This window comes from Miniopterus schreibersii, assembly GCF_964146895.1.
Source record: "Miniopterus schreibersii genome assembly, chromosome: 7".
Lineage (NCBI taxonomy): Eukaryota > Metazoa > Chordata > Mammalia > Chiroptera > Miniopteridae > Miniopterus > Miniopterus schreibersii.
In genome coordinates, this window is record NC_138108.1 from 4,465,088 (window position 1) to 4,481,779 (window position 16,692).

At 52.9% G+C, this 16,692-nt stretch overlaps 1 protein-coding gene and 1 long non-coding RNA gene across 3 annotated transcripts; both read left to right on the forward strand.

Moving 5' to 3' along the window:
* The first annotated feature begins 883 nt into the window (after positions 1-883).
* On the forward strand, positions 884-8,985 carry NMUR1 (neuromedin U receptor 1). Of its 2 annotated transcripts, none has more exons than XM_081141836.1 (3): positions 884-944; positions 3,892-4,777; positions 7,367-8,985. In XM_081141836.1, exons 2-3 carry the CDS (start codon positions 4,159-4,161, stop codon positions 7,912-7,914), a joined length of 1,167 nt encoding a protein of 388 aa, XP_080997962.1. In that variant the 5' UTR covers positions 884-944; positions 3,892-4,158; the 3' UTR covers positions 7,915-8,985. The 2 variants fall into 2 exon arrangements, with proteins under 2 accessions (XP_080997962.1, XP_080997961.1); XM_081141835.1 differs by lacking the exon at positions 884-944 and adding an exon at positions 1,837-1,912.
* Positions 8,986-10,804: 1,819 nt separating this feature from the next.
* Positions 10,805-14,167, forward strand: LOC308559926. Its single transcript, XR_013999221.1, has 2 exons — positions 10,805-10,996; positions 13,524-14,167. It is a non-coding gene; the product is annotated as an uncharacterized lncRNA (long non-coding RNA).
* Positions 14,168-16,692: the final 2,525 nt, after the last annotated feature.

The window sequence follows — 16,692 nt, forward strand, 5'->3', positions numbered from 1 at the left end:
CGCGCGGTATACAAAGGGCCCGGCCGACCGGGGCCTCTGTGTCCTTCAGTTTCTCTCTCTACACCCCCCTTCCCAGGGGACAGAGAGAGAGCCCTCCAGCTTATTCTCTCACTACCTTGAAGAAATGATTGACAGTCACTTCCTCTGGTTCAGAAATGTACCAAGGTTCTGAGACGTGCACCTATTCTCGCTTATATGAAAAACAGCCAGTCCTGGCGGGTGGCTCAGCTGGTTAGAGCATCGCCCCGATACGCCAAGGTTGCGGGTTCCATCCCCCGTCAGGGCACATACGAGATGCAACCAATGAGTCACGGACAGGTGGGACAACACCTCTCTCTCCCTCTCTCTCCTTCCCCCTCTCTCCTCAATTGAAAAAGAAACAGGAAAATAGTCACCAAGAGCTGGCTAAGGGCCTCCTGGGTGATGCATCTTTTGTTTCATTCAATACTTACCATAAACCCCATGAAGTATGTCTGCTGTCACCCCCATCTCACAGATGAGGAAACTGAGGCACAGAACATGTAAGCAATGTGTCTCCCAAGAACGAAAATAATAAAACTCCCGTCTCTGGAACGTCGTCTCAGCTGCAAGCACACGCTGTACTGCCTCGGAGGGCGCCAAGCCCCAACTAGGGAACTCTTGAATTTTTACCGAATGCGCTAACCAAACAGTGGTTAGTGGTTAGCACATTCCACAGGAGGGGAACTGCAGCACAGGGGGCTGGGCCTCTTCCCATTCACACAGCGTCGCCCGATCCCCCGCAGCCTTTCTGGGGCCTGGGGCTTTGTGCATTACCCCTCCCAGCGCTTCTCAAAGTGTGATTGTGGGGCCGGGGGCTCTGGGGAGGTGTTTGAGACCTCTGGCAGACTGAATGAATCAGACCCTGGGAAGAGGCCGGAGAGCCAGAGTTTTAGGCTGTGAGGTCTGCATTTCCAAGCCCCCTTGTGAGTTCCTGATGAAATAACTTCCAGATAAGGAGCTGGTCAGAGGAGGGGGCGGGGCAGGAAGGTGCTCCCTGCCGGGCTTACTTGTGTCCACCTGGGGGAGCAGGAGGAGGCGGGGGTCCCAGCATGCCTGGCTCTTCCCTCTCTCCCTGTGGACATCCTGAGGTCAGAGGAGAGGGGCAGGAGAGGCATCTGAGTGGGAGAGAGGAAGGGTATTGGGGGTGAGAGAATTTAGTGAGGGGGCCCAGGAAGGCAAGTGGGGGCCAGGGAGGTCGGGCATCAGGGCAGACTTGTGCTCTTTTCCAGAAAGAAGGCCCTGCAGAAGGATGCAAGCAGAGGAGAGGTGTGGGCTCAGGAAGACTGTGCTGTGGGAGGAGGGGCGGGAGGGAGCGTGGAGGCTCCACGGTGGTCCTGGGGGGAGCAGGGCCTGGATGATCCCGAGGGAGAGGGGCGGAGACCTGTCCTGCCTGGGGCCTGGGCCGGAGGGAGGGAGCAGGGCCGGTAGGAGGTGCACTAACTAGGGCTGGCGGATGTCCTTGAAGGCAGGTCCAATGTGGGTCGGAGGAGGTGCAGCCGGGGGACCCCGTGAGAAAGGGTTATGCAGGGCGGGAACAAGGCGTGAGGCGCAGACCCCTGGGACTTCCCCTCTCTGAGGCCGTTCTCGCATCTGTGAAATGGGCTGCTGTGCGCGATCCTGCAGATAGGGCTGCTCCTGGAAGCGCGGGCCCAACTCTCGGAAACGCGACCGCCGCGGTTGGGGCGGGCGTGCGGGTCCCGCGGCGGGGGCGGCCCTGCCCCCTGGTGGCGGCCGGGGGGGGGGCGCCCGGGCCACCGACGGGCGGGGCGGGGCGGCTGCCGGCGAGCCCGCGCCGTCGCGGAGCCAGTGCGCCCGTCCGCTCGCTGCGGGACACGCGTCTGCCGGCCGAGTGCGCCCCTGCCGCTGGGTCTCGCGGGCCGCCGACGGCATGGTAGGCGTGCGGGCTGCGGGCTGCGGGCGCGGGGCTGGGGCGAGAAGGGGCGGGAGGGGCGTGTCTCCCCGGGGCGGTGGGGGTCGGGGGGCCCTGCTGGGGCGCCCCGTCTCCGCGAGGCTCGCCGCCTCCCGGCTTACTTCTGTCTGGTTGCGGGCCGCGCGCGCCGCGGGGCGGGGCTCGGCGCGGGGCCCCTTCCCAGGGCTGTGCGGAGCCTCCCGGGCAGCGGGTCCAGCCGCGCCGCTCGTCCCCGCGGCTCCCGCCCTCGGCCCCAAACCTCGGGGTCGGGGGAGGGGACGGGGGTGCGGGCAGAGGCCGGGTCTGGGCGGACGAAAGTGCGCCTGGGTCCCCAGACGCGGGGTCAGGCGTGGGGGGGCGGGGCTGGGGGAGCAGAGGCTCAGGGTTCAGAACGCGCGGGGCGCCCCACGGCCCAATTCACTATCTCACTGTGGGGGGGGGGAGGAGAGAGAAAGAAGAGAAAGGAGAGAGAGAAAGAAAGAAGGAAAGAAGGGAGGAAGGGAGGGAGGGAGGGAGGGAGGGAGGGAGGGAGGAGAAAGACTGCCTGGGGTCTGGGAGAGCGAAGGACCTGGAAAAGAAAGCTGACAGGTGGTGCAGGTACACCCGCCACCCGAGCCCCGAGCCCCGACTGCAGAGAGGACTTAGGGCTGGAGAGAGAGGGACAAGGCCCAGGATGGGAGCCTGACAGTCCAGTTGCTGGGGGGGTGGGGGCGCTTGGGAAACAGGCTCATAGGGACAGGCTGAGGCTGCCCCCCCTCCCCTGGGCTGCCCCCCCTTTCCAGGGGGAGTGAGGCACTGAAAGAGCACCCAGAATGTACCAGGTGCGCGCTGAGGACTTTATGTGTAGTCTTAGTTAATCTTCACAGAAACTATAAGGTAGGCTCTGTTGACACCCGCATTTTACAGATAGGGAGACTGAGGCACAGTAAGGGGAGGTCACGCTAGAGTGTGACAGGGCTGGCGTTTGATCCAGGCCACTTTGTTTAGCATCATGGCCTTGGTTCTTAATCGCTGTATATGGTGGACTGGCAGAGACGGGCAGCCTGAGAGGAGAGGGAGCCCTAGAACTGGCAGTGTTAAGGGCGGTGAACGTTTCAACTTCTACCAGTTCAGGTGATGGAAAACAGAAATGAGAACCAAGTTTTGGATCAGCGTTATCGTTTTTAGCCCTTGATCCCCTCCGGGACTCGGTCCCCTCAGTGAGATGCTGATAACCTGGCCCTTCAGTGTGTCAGGCAGGCCCTGTGTTAATACCTTTCATGGATTAAACTCCCTCAAGCCTCATAATAAGGAAACGGCCACAAAGAGGTTACCAGGCAAATGGTCAAACAGCCTAGGATTGGGGAGGCTAGATTTGAACCCAAGCAGTTGCCTCCAGGGCCTTGTTCTTGAAGACCATGAGATACTGAGCACTGTGCCCTTTTACAGATGCCCCAATGAGCCCCTGTCCCAAAGTCTGTGGCTTGAAAAGGGAGAGATCCCAGGGGAGACCGCTGATGGCAAAGCCCAGGCACAAGAGGATTCATCATTTAGTCAAAGGATTCAATAGATCGTGAAATTTAAAATTGAAGTCCACTTTTCATCTTTTTAAAAAAATGTGTTTATTGATTTTAGAGAGAGAAGAAGGGAGAGAGAGAGAAACATCAATCAGTTGCCTCCTATACACACCCCAACAGGGACAGAACCCGAAACCTGGGTATGTGCCCCCACCGGGAATTGAACCGGCAACCTTTTGGTGCATGAGACTATGCTCAACCAACTGAACAATTCAACCAGAGCTTTATCATTTTCAAGATGTACATTTTTACATCTCTGAAGTTGTAATGCATCTTACAATGGATGACAGAGGTTTTTCTTTCTCAGCGGTACATAAAATAATGGCACCTTTGGTTTGACGAATTACGACAGAGCCAGGCTTCCCTGAGTGACTTCTCTGGGTGTCTCTGTCTTCTGTTCCACAGGTTCCTTTCTGCCTCAATTGTTCCATCTTCCCTGAAGATGTGTCCTCCCAGAGTGAAAGCAGCCCCGTGCCCTGCAATAGCAGTAGGGCCTTGGGGCTCTTTCACCCTGAGGACTTGAACCTGACTGACCAGGAGCTGAAACTCAAGTACCTGGGGCCCCAGCAGACGGAGCTGTTTGCACCCATCTGTGTCATATACCTGCTGATCTTCTTGGTGGGCACCGTGGGCAACGGGCTGACCTGCCTGGTCATCCTGCGCCACAAGGCCATGCGCACGCCCACCAACTACTACCTCTTCAGCCTCGCGGTGTCGGACCTGCTGGTGCTGCTGCTGGGCCTGCCCCTGGAGCTCTACGAGATGTGGCAGAACTACCCCTACCTGCTGGGTGCCGGCGGCTGCTACTTCCGCACGCTGCTCTTTGAGACCGTCTGCCTGGCCTCTGTGCTCAACGTCACTGCCCTGAGCGTGGAGCGCTACGTGGCTGTGGTGCACCCGCTGCAGGCCAGGTTGGTGATGACCCAGGCCCACGTGCGCCGCATGCTCGGGGCTGTCTGGGGCCTGGCCCTGCTCTGCTCTCTGCCCAACACCAGCCTGCACGGCATCCAGCAGCTGCATGTCCCCTGCCGGGGCACCGTGCCCGGCTCGGCCGTGTGCATGCTCGTCGGCTCAAGGGCCCTGTACCACCTGCTCATGCAGATTACCACTCTGCTCTTCTTCTGCCTGCCCATGGCCGCCATCAGCGTGCTCTACCTGCTCGTTGGGCTGCGGCTGAGGCGCGAGGGGCTGCTGCTCAGGCAGGGGGCCAAGAGCAAGGCCAGGGCCAGCGACAGCCGCAGGCTCCAGCGGCTGGAGGATAGGAGCCGGACCCAGGTGACCAAGATGCTGTGTAAGTGTTGCTGCTGGGAAGAGGGCCTGAGCGAGGCACTGGGTCTGAGTCTGGGCTTCTAGGCCTGGGGAGAGGGGCTGTGATGGAGTTTATGAGTGTGCGGCTCGGAATCACACGCCCCACCTTGTGTGTGTGTGTGTGTGTGTGTGTGTGCGCGCGTGTGTGTGTGTGTGTGTGTGTGGGCACGTGCATGGAAACTCTTTTAAAAACTAATACCAAAGATAGATGGTAATGGCTGATGGCAGGATCAGCTACATAATCTGGAGGACCCAGTACAAAATGAAAATTCAGATTCCTTGTTCAAAATTATTAAGAATGTCAAGCAGCAGTAGAGCACTAAACCCTTTTAAACTGGGGGCGCTGTGCAAATGCACAGGTGGACACCCATGAAGCCACTTCTGGCTCATGGAACCGCACGACAGACAGGGCAGGGGACGTGGCTGGGCACCAAGATGACAGAGTGGCTCATGGAGTCTGGACCCTCCGGGTCCCCCCTCTTGGCTTCTAAATATGTCTTGGCTCTGTCCTTCCCTACATCAGCCTGGAAGGCATGATCCCCCAGAGCTCCTTGCTTGCGTCCCAGCTCCTGGGCTTTCCTGAGGAACTGCTCTCTTTCCTTAGTGGCTATTGAAAAGTTCCAGGGAAGGATTCTGATTGGTGGGGTTAGGTCATGGCCCACCCTCACGCCAGAATGACAGGATGCTGAAGTGACTAGCCCCCAAAGAACCACATGGCGGGATCTGGGGGGAGCCAGAGAAGCAAGGTGATTAATTTCTTCCATTTATGTCTGGGGACCACAGGAGCGACCATTGTCTAAAAAGGGTTGTCAGGAGTTGTGTTTGTGAGGGTCCGAGTGCAGAACACAGGAGAATCAGGATAGAAGTGTGGAATGGGGCTAGCCTGGGCACGCCCAGCTGGGTTGAGGTTCTGGATCTTACTGTGGCCTAGACCTGGCCCTTTTTTAAAAACAGTGGCCCTGGGGAAGCAAGACAAACTGATACTAAGCCAGTCATTCATTTCTGCCCCATCTCACCCCACCTCAGCAAGGCCTGAATCAGGTAGATGGGGTGAGCCAGGGCAGGACAGGCTGGTGAGGCCTTGGTCAAAGCTGTGGGATTATTGCCATTTCCAGAGAGAGGCCCACCCCTCCTGCCTCCTAGGAACAGTGTCCCAGAGTGTGGTGTCACTTGTGATCCCCCAGAGCTCCTTGCTTGCCTCCCAGCTCTGCACTGTGAAGCCTGCACTATAGACCAACTGGCCTCTGCCCCCTGCCCCCTGCCCCCTGCCTCAGACTCCCCCAGATCACAGGATCCGAGTCTGCTCAGCTGGGATGTCTCTCACCCTGGGCAGGGGGCGTGTGTCCTTAAAGCTGCCTTGCTTGCTGGCCTGGGGCTCTGGCTTTCTTCCCTCCCTCCCCCTCCCTCCCTCTCTCCCTCCCTCCCTCCCCCTCCCTCCCCCACCTTCACTTTCTGGAGGCCTACTGTGCAGCAGGCTGTGTGCTGGGGACGTTGAAATCTGGGATTACAAGGAAAACCTCACTGGCTGTGATAGGGAAGACACTACAGGGGAAGGACAGAGTCACCTGAGCAAACACAAGAAATAAGAAAAATCAGCCTGGCCGGCGTGACTCAGTTCTTGAGCGTCGACCCATGAACCCAGAGGTCCCGGGTTCAATTCCCAATCAGGGCACATGCCCTGGTTGCAGGCTCGATCCCTAGCAGGGGGAGTGCAGGAGGCAGCTGATTGATGATGTGTCGCTCTCATTGATGTTTCTATCTCTCTATCCCTCTCCCTTCCTCTCTCTCTAAAATAATCAATAAAAACATATTTTTTTTAAAAAAAGAAAGACGCGAAAATCAAGGCAGACACAGTGACAGAGCCCCACAAAAGTCATGGCTGGTTAAGATTAGCTGGAAGGAAGCTGGGGAGAAAGAGTGACCAGCCTGTCCTGTCCTTTGCTGGGTGGGGACATTGGCTCTCAAGTACCAGGCAGTTAGTGCAGGGCAGGACACTCAGCTGTGCCTTGGAGAGCTGGCGGCTGGGGCTGGGATGGCTCTGGGGCCAAGGCCGGCAAGGGGAGGTGTGTGTGTTTGTCTTGCCATCTGTCCCTGGCCCCTTAACCTCCATCTACTGCTGTCCAGGCATGGGCCCCATTCTCCTGCCTCTCTCTGCTTACCCATCAGTAAGCACGCTCCCTGTGTGGGCACCCAGCGTGGGCCTTAGCTGCAGTCTGCAACACGCTGGGGCTCAGTACCCACAGCTTAGAGTCACCCAGTTCCAAGTTCCATGGTGACAGTCGGGCTGGGCCAGCTTGGCTCAAGTGTCCATGCCTGGCCCAGTCGGCTGTGGCCAGGGACAGGGCACACACCCACTGCCCATCAGCGACAGTGGTGAGATCAGCCTCTCCGAAAGGTGTGCGGCCAGGGCAGGCAAATTGCCAGAAGCTTCCAGATGGACAGTGGGCATGGGTGGCCTGTGAAATAGGAGGGGGAGGGGAGGGGAGAATGAACAGACCCAGCTGGAGCAGGGCAGGCAGCTGAGAGGGCTCCGGGGCTCCGGCCGGCACTCAGTCTCCCCTCTGCCCCGCAGTTGTGCTGGTCCTGGTGTTTGGCATCTGCTGGGCCCCGTTCCACATCGACCGCCTCATGTGGAGCTCCGTGTCCCACTGGACCGAGGGCCTGCTCCTGGCCTTCCAGTATGTGCATGTGGTCTCCGGGGTCTTCTTCTACCTGAGCTCGGCCGCCAACCCCGTGCTCTACAGCCTCATGTCCAGCCGCTTCCGAGACACCTTCCGCGAAGCCCTGTGCTTGGGGACCCGGTGCCGTCGCCACAGACTCCGCAGCAGCTCCCGCAGCCTCAGCAGGGTGACCACAGGCAGCACTGTGTATGACCTGGGCTCTCTGGGCAGCAAGACCCACCCGCTGGCTGAGAACTGTGGCCCAGAGGGCCTGCAAGAGGCTGACCCCTCCCTCTGCAGAGGCGCCTCAAAGCAGTTTCACCTGGGGGAGCCAGAGGATCACATGCAGCTCTGGGAGCCACACCTGATCTCTTCTTCGGGGATGTCTTCATGCCTGTCCCCCTTTGTGCCCCATCCCCATGCAGCCACCTCAGTGACTCCCGACCCTACCATGTACTAGAAGGGATGTAGGGTACCGGCTGCCCTCCAGACCTCTGGGCCCCCAGTTAAAGTCCTTCCCTGCAGGAACATCACAGTCGGTTAACTGGCACAGCATACCTTCGTCTGGGGACATCCCCACTCCTGCCACCAGTTTCTGAAATGTTTTCCCCCAGGGCCCAACCTTCCCTTCCCATTTTCTATCCCTCTCTAGCTCCTGGCTGCACCTGGGACCCTCCTCCTACCTGACTCTTCCCCAGCCCCAGTCAGCTTATTCTGCTCTGGGATCACCACCTGGTGGTGCTGTAGGGTGGCAGGGGTGCCAGGGATCTAGGGGACCTGGTTTGGATCTCAGCCCTGTTGCCACCTAGCTATGCGGCATCAAGCAAATCACCTCACCTTTCCAGGCCTCAGTCCCCCGTTTGCAAAATGAAAGGGGCCCTGACATTCTAAGTGCCACACTCAAACTTTTGATGTTTTCTGCACATGTGCATAAGCCACTGCTGTAGTGAAACCGACAGATCCCTGCAGATTCCCAAGGCGGAAATGACTGTGTGCATCCTGACCACCCCTGCCCTGCTCCCTCCCCACCTCCACGGGCCGCCTCCCCAGGCCCCCTTCTGGGGGCTGGTTGCACAACTGTATGAATGTTCTCACGCAATATTCAACTGTAGGCTCAAACGGTTAAGACAGTAAATTTTGTTGTGTAGTTTACCACAGGTTTTTTTTTTTTAAAGCAAGGATTAAATCTAAGATAAGCAGATATTTTCATTTATTTTTGTAAAGCCCCAAACTACAGTCTGTAATACTTAATAATCATTCACATTCTCTCTCTCTCTTTTTAAAATGATCTCTCTTTTTTAAGAAGCAAGAAAGATGAGAACAGATTTAAGGAATTTGATCTGAGAAACACTGACATTCTTCTGACAGTCAAAACGTCCTCAGCACAGGCTCACCCTCTCGAGCTCCTGCACAAGGCAGAGCCGGACAACCACGGCTGTTTAGGAGCAGATATCAAGGCCAATATCCTGTAGAGTTACATGATGAAGTATTTACAGGCAAAATGATAGGATTCCCATTAAAATACTCAAGCAAAAAAAAAAAAAAAGAGGGAGAGGAAGAAGGGGGTAGGGAAGTGGGGCAGGGAACAGTTAAGCAAAGAACTGCAAAAACATTGAAGTTTTGAAGCTGGGTGATGGGTAAAAGGGGGTTCACTTTTCATTTTCTCTACTTAATGCATGTTTGAAAATATCCATAATAAACTGTTTTTAAAGTTTGCAGTAAAGATTCACATATTTGTCTCTCCATCAGCGTGACTACTTCTCGAGGTTAGATACCTAGAAGTGCAATTCCTAAATGTAAGGAATGAGAATTTTTACCTCGACTCAAAATTGCCAGATTTCTCTCTAGGTGTTTGTAATGAGCGGGGTTCGGGACACGCTACCCCCAAATAAGGCCCCTTGGCATACTGAATATTTTGAGCAGAAGGAATCTGAGAAATGGCGGGTGCAGGGAGGGCCTTCTGAACTTCCCCTGAAGCAGGGCATGGAATCCTCCTGGGAGAGGCACCCTCCCTACACCTGGAGGAGAGGAGCGGCCTTATCTGCAAGACTGAGGGCCTCCGAGAGGAATCTGCATGGATGGGCTTCCCCAGTTTACTAAGCTTGTACCCCTTTCATCCTATCACATTTTCCACAACTCTCCACTCTTCATCAACCTAGCAGAAAAACACTGAAGTTTGAGTCTTCACATCCTTGTGAGGCTCCCACGTGACATACAACTTACATGAAATGAATCTGTATGCAAAAAAAAAAAAAAAAAATGAACACTTTTCTCGTTAACCTGTCTTTTGTTTTGGGGGCCCCCGTCAAGAATTTAGAAGGGTGGAGGGAAAAGATGTATTTCCTCCCCTACAGTATAACAATTTACCTTTTTGCCAGTTTCCTTGAAATCCCCAGCACTTGTTATTTGATGTTTTAACCTGATGAATACAAAACAGTATCTTATTTTTCAAAATTGTATTTCTGTTAGTTGTAGAGCAGTGCATTTCTCCATATCTTTACATGCTACTTAAATTTCTTCTGAAAATTGCTCAGACCCTTTGCCCACTTTTTTTCTTATTGTAGATATTTTATATTCTGATACTAAATTTTTCTTATATGTTACAAATATGTCTTCCCAACTTGTTCCTTGTATTTTAAATTTGTTTAAAAGAGACTCTTGCATCCAGAAGTTTTGAACTGTAGTGGGGTCAAACATCTTAATTTCATTTATGGATTCTGCTCCAGGTGTCTTAAGAATGACCCTCAGCCCGGTCGGGGCGGCCCAGGAGGCTGAGCATCCTCCACAACCCGGGAGGTCACCGGTTCCATTTCGGTCCCTGCGGCGAGGGGCGGCGCCGGGGGTCCAGAGGCCGACCCCTCAGTCCCACCGCCCGGCGTTCCGGTCTCCGCTCCGTCTGGCGTTGCAACGCCTCTGCCTCCTCCTCGGGTGAAAACCGCGACAGCACTAGCACAGCCCGCGGCGCGCGTGGCGGCCTAACGGGGCCAGCGGGCGTGAGCGCCTGGAACCGACCCTGCGGGGCTCGCGAGCGCACCACGGACGTGCTTTTATCACCGCCATTCTCCCGCCCCGCCGGCAGGGGAGCACCGGGCGGTGTGACCGCCCGCCAGGGCCGCTGACTACGGGGAGCCTGCGCCCCTTCTCCGGCTAACCCGGGGCGAACCCCTGGGGCCCTGCGTGGACCGGGACAAGGGGACCCACCTCGCGCTGCCCCCAACCACGGAGCGCGCCCGCTGGGGGGCACGTGCGGCTCGGGTTGGATGCCCCGCCCCTTTCTGGGGCCGCGGCTCGGGATTGGCCCAGAGTCGGCGCGGGCTCTGATTGGCCTAGGGAGCGGCGACGGTGGCGGCGTCTTCCGGGCTGTGAGCGGCGGGAGCGGAGGGCGCCTCGGGGCGGCTGCGAGCTCCCCACGGGCGCCCGGACGGCGCCGGCTGCGCGAGGTGACCCGCGGGGCTCGGGGCGAGCGGAGCCCTGCCCCCGCCGTAGCCTTAAAAGGGGAGCTCGTCAGGGACGAGACCGGGCTCGCCTGCGCAGGGAAGGTGGTAGGTTCTGTCTTCAGGCTCCCCGGTGCCGTGGACGTCGATGGGGGGCGGTGGGAGCCGCGCCAGGGGCCCCTCAGTCCTGGCTCCGGGAAGGTGAAGGCGCTCGAGGTGTAGGTACCAGCCTTCTAACCGTACGAGGCCGTCATTTTGGCCCTGTGTTCTTGCATTTGAGCAGTCGGTAGTGGAATTACTATTTTTTAAAAAATAAAAGTTATTTGAAAACGCGTGGTGAAGCAGATTAAGAGGAAAAGGGAGGAATTCCTGGAATCTTGCCTTTCTTAGGAGTTTACATTTCTAGACCGTGGCAGAAGAGAAAGTATGGGAGTCGTGACCTACAAACATATACCAAAAATGACCTTTTTCTGTATATTTTGGTATTCGCTGGTGTGAGTAAAAGATTCCAAATGGAAATAACTTTATGATGAGTACTAGCACGAATTTATGACACATGGAAACTTGCAAATGCTAGAGGTGCATAGCGTGGGATGTTGAAGGCCCTGGGAGGTGCCTAATAAATCTCGTCCAATTTAGGCAGGAAAAAATAGTTAACGGAAGAAAATGAGCCTTTCTCCACAGGAGACAGAAGGCGGGGAAGATGAGATGTCAGACGATAAGGACAGCGGCAGTAGAGATGAGGTGATTATTTATACAGCATGGAGCAGAATAGTTTGTAAATGTCAACAATTAGAATCCAGAGTAAAGCAGTTAAACTGCACTGTTTAATCTTAAAAGTGGTATTGTGAGCCTGGCCGTGTGGCTCAGCGGTTGAGCATCGACCTAGGATCCAGGAGCTTGAGGTTCCATGCCGGGACAGGGCACATGCCCAGGTTGTGGGCTCCATCTCCAGTGGGGGGCGTGAGGGAGGCAGCTGATCAGTGACTCTCTCATAGTTGATGTATCTATCTCTCCCTCTCCCTTCCTCTCTCAGAAATCAATAAAGACATTCTTTTAAAAAAAGTGGTATTATGAACACTTTCCAACTAGTTTCACCCTAAACTTGATACCGAAATCTGAGCGTTTATTTTTAGAAAAGAAAATTACCGCTCATGAGCACAAATACGGAAATTTCAAACAAAATATTAGCAAATTGAATATCAGTGTTATGTAAAAGGAACAATAGTTGGTCAATATTTTTTACTATATTGCTTGATTCAATTTGTTAATATTTTACTTGAACCTTGGTATTTCGTGGGCATCAAGGTAGCGAATCTGATTTGGAATTGAGCCTGTCATTTAATCCAGCCATAGATATAGTTAGTAGACATGGTTAAGAGAGCATCTGTGGTGCTGTGATGTTCGGAATGCATGCATTAGCTTTCTGTACTAGTCAGAGCCAGAAAATGCTTGGTGAGTGCACCTTTTTGTTTTGGAACCCAGACTGTGTTAACTTGGGAGAAAACAGGAGTCGTCACATTATATTTCCCTTAAGCTGAAATGCATGTGATAGGGTTGTAGACTGTTTATGCTGGTAACCCTTGGTCATTCCTTTTTAAAATGTGGTGCCTATAATGGTTTACTCTGATCGGGGCAGCATGTAGTAGTACTATCTCAGTTAGATTAACTTTTAGGGTAACTATGCCCTAATACTGGCTCATTGAAATTATTTAATTCAAACCCTAGTCTCTTTCACATGTACTCTCTGGTCCCACATCATTCCAATGCCAGATGAACGGTCCCTCATCTGCCTATAAGTTTTTTTTCAAAACCAGTAATGCTAATTGCATCATACTACTTATTTCTTCCCATGATGTGGATTGACATATTAGTTACATTAGCTTGCTAGGGCTGCCATAATAAAATATCAGACTGGGTGGCTGAAACAACTGGAGGCCAGAAGTCAAAGATCAAGTTGTTGGCAGGTTTGGTTTCTTTTGAGGCCTCTCTCCTTGTTTTGCAGTTACCTGTCTTCTCACCGTGTTTTCACATGTCCCTCCATCACCCATAGTCTTCATTTTGTCCTTTTGTGTGTGGTGAGACCTCATTTAATGTTCCGCAAAATTTCATCTTTAGTCACTTAGTGTTAAAATACCACCCAATTATTAGTAGCTGTGGTTTGGAAATTGATGGTATAATTAGAAAGCATGAGATCCGATCTTTGGGGCTTGGCTTTCATTCTTGTGTATGCTCCAGTTGCCGGGGGGGGGGGGGGCTCCCCTTTAGTATTTCACTTGCATGCAAAGAGTTGGGACTCTGTAGGCATGTGGAGCCACCTAAATAGTGCTTAACTTGATATCTTTTCCTAGGGCAGTGGCTCGCATACTTCTAGAAACCTAGACCCTCCTTGGAGAGGTTCTGATTTGACAGATCCAAGTGAAGGCCAAGAATTTTCTGGGTGTTGTTTTTTTTTTTTAGATGAGCATGCCAGATGATTCTGGCGCTGGGAGCTCCCTTATTACACAGAGATTCGTCCTTGAGAGATCCACCTAGATGTTGACATAGGTGCCTGCTTAGCCTTGCTGACTGTACAGTGTGATTGTAACTGCGTGGACATGGAGACGTCCTTTCATTGTTGCTATTTCTTCTCCAGGTTGTCATCCCTCAGAGGAATGGTAGGAAGGCTGCTACTGCTTCAGGCAAGAAAGTAGAGATAAAAATGCCTCTGGCTCCCATGTTCGCTGAGAAATTAAAATCACCACGTAGGAAGGGAGCCACTTGAGCCAAGTTGCCAAAAGACAAGAGGAGTGCCAAGCTGCAGGAGCACGAGAAGAGAAATGAGCGACAAGGATGAGGGTAAGAACAGCGAGTCGGTCCAGGGTGAGGAAGGTGAAGAATCCTCTTCTGGGGCACTCCTGGCTGGTGGCTGAAAGATACCAAGGGTCAGCCCTGAATGCTGTTGACATCACTCTTGGAGGTTTTCTGTGACAATACCGCCCTTCAGAAAGCTGCCTTGGTGATCCCTGTCTGGGTCTTCAGGCTTCGCTTCATTGATGAGGCGTCTCAGTGGACACTGACCTCTGCTGGCCATAGGACCAGAATCAGAGTTTTCTCCCAGAAAATTATACATTGATTGTTTCTATCTTTGTGCTTATGAGCCAAGCAGGTTAATTGTTCCCCAAACTTAATTCTCACTGATTTTTTTTTCCTCTTGACTGAGTCTGTGTAACATTTTAAATGGTATTGCTTCCAAAGCAGTAATTTTACCATTTTTTATTAAAATACTGTAGAAGTACATTTTATTATTTATTTTTAAATCCTCACCCAAGGATATTTTTTCCATTGCTTTTCAGAGAGAGAGAGGAATATCAATGCGAGAGAGACACATTGATTGGTTGCCTCCCACACGCACCCCAACCAGGGCCAGGGATTGAGCCTGCAAACGAGGTACGTGCCCTTGGCCAGAATCGAACCTGGGACCCTTCAGTCTGCAGGTCAACACTCTAACCACTGAGCCAAACCAATTAGGGCATCACAGAAGTTCATTTTAAATTATTTCAAAAGTAAAGGTTAAAATGGCAGAGAGTTTTAAAAAATATTTTTATTGATTTTTATATTGAGAGGAAGGGAGAAGGTGAGAGAAAGAGACAATGATGTGAATATCAGTTGGCTGCCTCCTGCACGCCCCCGACTGGGGATTGAGCCCACAACCTAGGCATGTGCCCTGATCAGGAATTGAACCGTGATCTCCTGGATGCCTAGGTCGATGCTCAACCGCTGAGCCACACCTGGCCAGGCAATAAAGATATGTTTTTGAAAAAAAGAATAATCATACTGCCCTGGCTGGTGTCACGAAGTTGGTTGGAGTTAGGGTTAGGGTTGGGCGTCGTCCTGTGCACCTAAAGGTTGCCAGTTTGAGTCCCAGTCAGGGCACATGCCTGGGTGGTGCTCACCACTACCTTTGGCTAGAACTTGGTCAAATGACCACAGCTCTAATCCCAAGGGAGTCTGGGAATATACTCAGCTCCACATCCCAGAAGAGGAATGAGTGGGATGAGCAGCTGGCCAGTCTCTGATGCCACCAGTGTCCTGTTCATGCTGCTGTTTTTTCCAAAGAATCCAAAACAAGCCTTTCCCTCAACCCACGTCTGCCTTCTAGGTCCTGCTCGCCTTCCATTTACAATCTGCCCGTGGTCTCTCCATCTATAATCACTTCGCCTTCAAAACAATCTCCACCTAACAGTCCAAGTGACCAAATAATAAAACAAACCCAAATTAGGTCACATCACTTCCCTGCTTAACATTCTCCAATGATTCCCTACATCATTTGTAATAAAAACTAAACTCCTCTGACTCAACAGAAACCCAAACAGCCCAATTAAAAATGGGCAAAGAAACAGACTCGTCTATGCAGAGAACGGACTGAAGGTTGCCAGAGGGAACGGGGGCTGCGGGACTGGGTTCCAGTTTCTCCACATCCTCTCCAACACTTGTTATTTTCTGTTCCTTGTTGTCATTTTAATAGCCATCCTAATGGCTCATCATAGTTTTGTTTTGCATTTCCTTCTAATGATCATGGGCATTGAATATCTTTTCAAGTGCTTATTGGTCATTTGTATACCTTTGTTGGAAATGTCCATTCAACTCCTTTGTCTAGTTTAAAAAATTTTATTTTTCTATTACAGTTTATATTCAATATTATTTTGTATTAGTTGCATGTATACAGCATAGTGGTTAGATAATCATATACTTTACAGAGTGTTCTGATATTTCCAGTACCCGCCTGGCACCATGCATAGTTATTACACCATTCCCTATGCTGTATCTTACATCCTCATGACAATTTTGTAACTACCAATTCGCACTTCTTAATCTCTTCACCTTTTTCACCCAGTAGCTGGCCACACTCCAAACTACATATAGGGTCCCCATCCTCTCCAGCTTCCCAGCAGAGGGTGAGCTGGTGGAGACAAGCAGCATCAGGAGCCTTGGGGAGCCTGAGAAATGGCATGGCAAAGGGAAGAAGGGTCCAGCACACTTGTGGGAACTAGCAGTGACAGGCATCCCCTAGGCAGGATGAACCCTGCCACCTGCTCCATAATTCTGGGGCCTAGTGCAAAACAAAAATGCAGGGTTCCTGTACAACTGTTATGGTCTCAATGAAACCATATTGCTTAAAGCAAAGCATTAAACTAATCCAAGGGCCTTTCTAAGTGTGAGTCGAATGCTCACGAAGCCACTCCTGCTGGCATGTTAGAGTCTGGGTTCCCAAGAAAGGACTGGATCAGCCTGGGAGAGGCTGCAGCCTTCTCCACCCATCCACGGCTCTGGAACTGCACCTGAGCCAGGAATCGCCTCTGCGCTGCCACCTGCTGGTCACCCCGGGCCACTGTACCTCCCTTCAGAAAGAAGGACTTTGGGTAAGCAGGAAAATTGGCTTAGTGATCGCTGGGTCAACTCAGCCTTTCCTTTCACTGAACAGAAAACAGCTTGGGCGCAGGCACACACACACCTGGAGGCAGTGGCATTCTGCCCAAGGTTACATCAGCCAAAGCACCTCAATGATGATGGCAGCACTTACCTTTCTGTTCTTTACAATCCCACGAAGTAGAGATGATACCCCCTTTAGATGAGGAAATGAAATGAAGAATTTGGGCTTTCTGACTACTATGGTTGTCTCCCTTCTCTCTTTTCTAGCCACTCCCCTCATTGTTCTTTGGATACCCACTGGCCCAAGTGCTGATACACTGTGGCCTGGGGGTGGGGTGGTGGCCCAGGCCCACACTCAGCATAATGCCATTACCTGGCTTCAGGGTGGGCCT